Source organism: Anoplophora glabripennis, unplaced genomic scaffold (assembly GCF_000390285.2).
Source record: "Anoplophora glabripennis isolate ALB-LARVAE unplaced genomic scaffold, Agla_2.0 scaffold1807, whole genome shotgun sequence".
NCBI classification, from domain to species: Eukaryota; Metazoa; Arthropoda; class Insecta; order Coleoptera; family Cerambycidae; genus Anoplophora; species Anoplophora glabripennis.
The window spans coordinates 1-6,252 of record NW_019417881.1 but is presented as its reverse complement, the minus strand read 5'-3'; the positions used below and the strand labels follow the sequence as shown (position 1 = coordinate 6,252).

General features: G+C 32.7%; 1 protein-coding gene across 1 annotated transcript; it reads right to left on the bottom strand.

Moving 5' to 3' along the window:
* Nucleotides 1-1,670: 1,670 nt before the first annotated feature.
* Nucleotides 1,671-5,929, bottom strand: LOC108916292 (zinc finger protein 142-like). The gene is made up of 4 exons (XM_018722506.1): nucleotides 5,763-5,929; nucleotides 5,275-5,586; nucleotides 5,009-5,220; nucleotides 1,671-2,920 (listed from the first exon to the last, which is right to left on the bottom strand). Exons 1-4 carry the CDS (start codon nucleotides 5,886-5,888, stop codon nucleotides 1,702-1,704), a joined length of 1,869 nt encoding a protein of 622 aa, XP_018578022.1. The 5' UTR covers nucleotides 5,889-5,929; the 3' UTR covers nucleotides 1,671-1,701.
* Between the last annotated feature and the right edge of the window lie 323 nt (nucleotides 5,930-6,252).

The window sequence follows — 6,252 nt, the reverse complement described above, 5'->3', positions numbered from 1 at the left end:
CCATATTTTTTTTATCAAATGCATGAAGCGCCACATATTTTTTTACATGATTTATTAAATATTAACCAATATTCATATGTATATGGTTCAATTATAAATAAAGCTATTTTGTTTTTAAATTATTTTTGCTGTTTTAAAAAATATAATAAAAAACTCTATATATTAATCTGATTGATATACAATTTTTAGCTCTAACAGTGACGTGCATACGAGCACTGACTTTGATATTTTTAAAGAAACAAAAAGGTACGCCAATGGTTTTTTTCCAAATAAAATTATTTTTAAAATCCCCGTTCAATTCGAAAGAAAAGAGCTCTCTCGAGTTTTTGTCCTGCAATGCGCCGTTTTTGAAAATCTAATTTGAGAGCTAACTCGACGTAAAGAGATTAAACAGAGAAATTTGAATGAAAAAAAATATGAATTTAGAAAAATAATAAATATCTTACGGACCGTTCAAACAAATGTTTTTCACTTTTTGCTGGAAGTTGTTCCAAATTTTTTTGACCAAACTTTTGCACAAAAGAATCAACGAAGACTGAAGAACTACTACTATGAGTGTACGAATTGGACTTGAAAACACTGAATTTGGATCGGGTTTGGTTGATATATATTTTTCTCTCGATAAAACGCTGTTAAATCGCTTATTGCGTCCCAAACAAATAAAATTTTACTCACATACTTAAACAAGCGTTTTATTTGCTCATTTTAGGGATGGAGCCTCCAGGACTACAATATAAAATGTGTTTTTAAAATTAAAAAAAGTTTTTACAAACAATTGTGCTTATTTTTTAAGCAGTGTATTGATCTAGTTCAGCTAACTATATTAGTGTCACTAAATAATAATAAAGATTTTTAGGAAAGTTAAAACAGGTAATATTAAAAATATGGTGTTTCTAATCTATTTTTTTTATATACAGCCACCTCAGCAGCCAATCGATGCTAGACATACTGAATTAATTCAATCAAGTCGAAACAGTAACGAAATCATGAACTAATTTATCCGATCCTGTTCCGAATGCTCACAGACAGCAACAGAGGTTAGCCTCCGTTACTCAAATAAAATTCCGTTTTGTCGCCTCTGAAAGGGCGCTACTGCACTACTTCACACCTGGTGTGATATGACGGGATGGTAAACGGGTAAAAATAAACTGCCACCTTAATTTGGCAAAACAGGAATTGCCGAAAATGTCATCAGCATTTCATTCTGTTACATTTTGAAGTGTTTTTGTACAGTTTAAATATATAACCTTATAAAGTTAATTATTTCAGTGTTTGGGGGTGATACAGTTATTGTATATGGTTAGAGCCTATTTTTTGTCAGGAGAAAACGATGTTCTTGCAAGAAGACAATATTATATGGATTATCCCGACTTATAAGTATCGAATAAGAAAATGTTTTTTGCACATTCATACAGTCCACTCCCTTTTACCAAAAAAAAAAAAAACACTTATAGCTGCACCCTGTATCTAACAGTTGTTTTTATTTTTTTTGTGACGCTACAGACTTTACAGCCAAACATCAAACTCTACTAACCATTTTGACTAGTAACTGGTTCCATGGGCACATACCTACATAAAATCGTTTAATGGTAAGTTTTGATGTAATTGGCATATTTACTAATAAATAAAATAGTGAATTTAATCAATAAAAGATAAAATAAACTCATATGTCCATCTACAAAAAGTGTTTAATTGAACTATTCAAGACTTTACAGGCAAAAAGTTTTTGTGATCGAATTTTTTATTATGTAGTAGCCTGTAATGACCGGACAAGTTTCTCTTGTGCTTAGTTTGATAATCACAACAGTCGCATTTATAGAAAACATTCATGTGTAAAACTACATGGTTTTTCAATACTAACTTGTGGATGGTCCGAAAACCGCAGTCATAACACTCGAAAGTCTCCAATTCCGACGGGTCGACGTGTTTCAATTGGTGTTTTCTAACTGTACCCATAGAATGCGATGTATAGTCGCATGTGGGACATTTATACACCTGTCTATTCTCGTTTCCGTGCTTTCGCAGCAAGTGGCCCGTCAAGCTGCTTTTATGTTTTGTTATAAACTGACAGGAATCGCATTTATATTGCTGGATTTCCGACGTACCATGAACGAGAATTGTATGTCTTGCCACACAAGTTTTGTATCGACTTACGAAAATGCATTTGTCGCATTTAAACGTACGTGTTGGTTGTCGATGAATTACTTGGTGTTTTCTTAGATTTACTTTATTTACCGTCTTAAATGCGCACAGGTCGCAACTGTAACTTTTACCGGACATTGGGTGGAGGTGAAGTCGTCGGATATGTAGGACAAGGTAAGCTTTCTGCGAGGTTCGAAATTTGCATTGGCCACAAGCGAACGTCTTATCTTTGTTGTGGGTTAGTTTGTGGGCATTTAAGATGCGTCTATGCTTTGTTTTGAAGGTGCATAGCGGACACTTCAGTAGCGGAACGTCCTTGTGATTCACTATATGTTGCTTCAGCGACCCTTCGTGTTTCGTTTTAAACGGACAATAGTTGCACTCAAGAAAGTTTGACTGTTTTTTTTTGTGATTAATCATGTGAATTTTTAGCGATTTCTCCGTGTTTGCCCTAAAGTCGCAGATTTCACACTTGTGTGCAGCTACGAAGAAAGAGACATCTTCATGTCGTTGTTTGTGTGGCCCAATGTGTTGCTTGTACATTGTTTCGAATGGACAATATTCACATTTGTACATACGAATGTCCGCTTTATCCTTGTGCAATAAGGAATGTGTGTGGAGGGCGCTGCTCCATAAGGTTTTGAAATTGCACTTTTTACATTTGAACAAAGTTTGTTTCTTATTCTTCTTGTTACTCTTCTTCCGTTCATTTTCCGAATCGCAGTCCGTTTTGTTTTGTTTTTTCTTTGCAATTACATTATCCTCGTTAGTAGTAACACTGAAAAAGAAATTTTTATTAAATTTAAAACTAAAATGTAGATTACAAATTTAGAGAATTCGAGATGATAGAAATCTAAAGGTGACACAATGACATGTTTACTATGTAAGCTAGAGAAGCACAGGGTCACATAATATCGTCATAAATTCCTTTGTTTCTTTCTAATTTTGTCAGTATTAACCAATTATTAATTTAAATTCCATTTGAGAAATGTTAAAGGCTTAGCAATAATGCATGCCTTAAATTGGAATCTAATACCTTACAATAAGCATTTAGTGCAATAATAACCAACAGTGATAAAATAATAATAATTTCTTTAATGCTACAAATTAATTATAGATGTTGAAAATTATTCTGTCACGTGTCACGTGATCAAGAACGCATTATAACGTTTAATTTGAGCAAGAACACGATCAGCGTCAAGGCCGTCTGCCTTTTAGTCTATAATTCCCATTTCGACGGGACAATCCTAATTTAAAGAATTGCACGTGATGAGAGCCTCAAAAGAAAGAGAATTTTACTCTCTAGACTCCTGTTACCTTCCACGTTCATGCAGGTGATCTTGACTTGTCATACATCTTCTCGATTCTGGATCTCATTAAATGATGTCACGAGTTAGCGCATCAGCAGTTAGTTTAAAACATTTATTATGAGCGCCAAACTTTAATAATGAATTATTAATTAATAATCTTTAAAAGATTTCTAATATTTTCACATGATTATACAAGATTCGAGAATATTTCTAGATATTTAAGAAAATATATGCATATTGCCCATTTCTTTCATCGCTCGCGTGCGCAATAATGCTTAGAATAATGCAAATTTTGTTTTATTGTGACATTTATTCTTTGTCTATTAAACTAAACAGTCTCTACATAAAACATTGGAATTTCGCAATAAACGATGGCAATAAGGCAAACAATTTTAAAATGGTTGATTTTCTCTATTTCTGAATTGCAATCGACTGCTTGATGTCTAAGGGATCCTTAGTAGATTTTTGCATATTAAGAAACTGAGAAACTTAAAAATTTCAACATGTGATATCTCAACGAAAAAAAAGATATTTGAGCAAACTCAACGGCAATCGAAGGAGGGAGCCTTGTATTTTTAGATTCAATGTATTAGTTTTTTGAAAAAGAATAGATGGCATTACTACATAACCTCAAATATGACGAAAAAGTGTTTTTGCACTTTTAGGTTAGGATATCTCAAAAAACCTTGTACTTTTAGATTCAATGTATTAGTTTTTTGAAAAAGAATAGATGGCATTACTATATATCCTCAAATATGATGAAAAACAGTGATTTTTGCAATTTTAGGTTAGGATATCTCAAAAACCTGACGTGATAGAGCAATTCTGCTGCTATGATTCGGATTCAACGCACCTAAATCCTTTGGAAATATATATTCAAGTTTCTGCTTCCAAAAAAAAGTTAAATTTTGTTGGTCTGTGTAATCACATCAACACAATTGTTAATTCGGCATTTCGTATACTTGGATTTATTATCAGAAATTTTAGAAATTTTCATCAGCTCTTATTACTTTTTTTTAGCAAAGTGAGAGGGGAATTAAACTATGAAAGAAAAATGCCAAATTTGGCAACGGTGTCAAAGATTTATAAATTTAAATGGATAATTTTGTCTGCTCCTGTATAATCCAGGCATATTGAATATCAGTTTAAACTTGGAAATGAACATTTCCATGAGTTACTTTAATTGCCCAAATTTCATTGTTGTCATGGTAACGTCTTAGAAGTTATAATTGGAATTTGTTACTCAACTTTGCAGAAGGCGAATAATGCACAACGAAGCCCGATAGGAATTTTTTTTATGAAGTACTACAACTATGTTGACCTCTCCTGTATATCATTTGGAATTTATTTCGATACCTCATAAATTTTGAATAAACCCAAATTCAGTATGTTCTATTTTCTTCCACAGACAGAAAAGTAACCTTTTGATCTGTTTTAGATTTTATAAGGATGTTTTTCAAAATTTGGTTGTACTATTCACAATTCTAAACGTAGCGTTTTGTTTTAATTTGTGTTTTTTATGACATATAACTTTACTAGTAAAAACAATACATTACCTCGTCCCTTTGTTACCCACTTCAAAGACGTTGTCATGAATCGTGTCACTCTTGTTACTGCTGTCATTATTCTCCAAATTAGGTGATTCTGTCCCTTCGAAAATTAAAGATTTTTCTGCAGTGTCTAAGCAACTGTTAGCAAAGTTAAAATAGTCTTTAAGACAATAAAAACAGGCTTCACATATTATGGGATCTTCGACTGCCTCCAGATCCTGAAAACAAGGTTTTGTAAGCAACATTGAAGAATTTTTAAGCATTTAACTTACCATTTCCGGCATATATTTTTGTAACATTCTTAAATTCGACGTGCCTATATCTTTCAAAGAGAAGAATGAAAGTTTTTCAATTATTTTCATACAAAATCGGCATATCTTTTTGCGTCTCAATGTTATGTTTTCTTGAATATTGTTCATCTTGCAGAAAAGCACCGACATATCTAATTTGTCACTATTTTGGTTGCTGATAGACGGTGTTATTTTATCTTCTGTATACAAGCATACTGTTTTGAAAGAAAAGGATTCAAGAAGATTTTTCGAGCAGTCATTGCAAATGACAGCTTGGGTACATTTACTGATATTCTGAAAAATAAAATGGATTCATAAATTAATCATTACTCTTTAGACTAAAAAAGTAAAGGATACGTTATAGTATATTTTTCACTTATTCTGGAAGAAATCGATTGTAATTTCCTATATTTATTTTTGCGTCGATTGATTTTTTTTTTCTTGTAATTATCATAAAATATTATTCTTACAAGGTTTATTCGAAGAACATCTAATATTTCTCTATGAATTTCTTCCAACAGCACATAATCACATTCATCCACTAATCGAAGCATTCGTAGGCAGAACCTACAATTTTCTTCTTTTTTATTAACCATTGCAATTCATGGAAATTTACAGTTTTTTAATAAAACTATAACATAACATAACCTGACAACACAGTGAACAAGTAGTTTATTTTTCTCTTCTTCTACCACAAAACATACTACATAGCATACTAGTCTTTTCCAGCATATACTGCTGAAGACTGGAGGTAGCATGCCATTGCGAAAAGTGTAGCTGAGTAAGTGAGAGAGACAGATAAGATCTCAACATTTGCTATCTCACTCTAAAACGCACGCCCTATGGGAGTCAATGAGCGCGAGCATTCATTTCCAACCAATTGCGTCCATACTAGAGTGAGAGCATGTACTGAGATACTGTCTGTCTCTCTCGCACACTCAGCCACACTTTTCATATGCC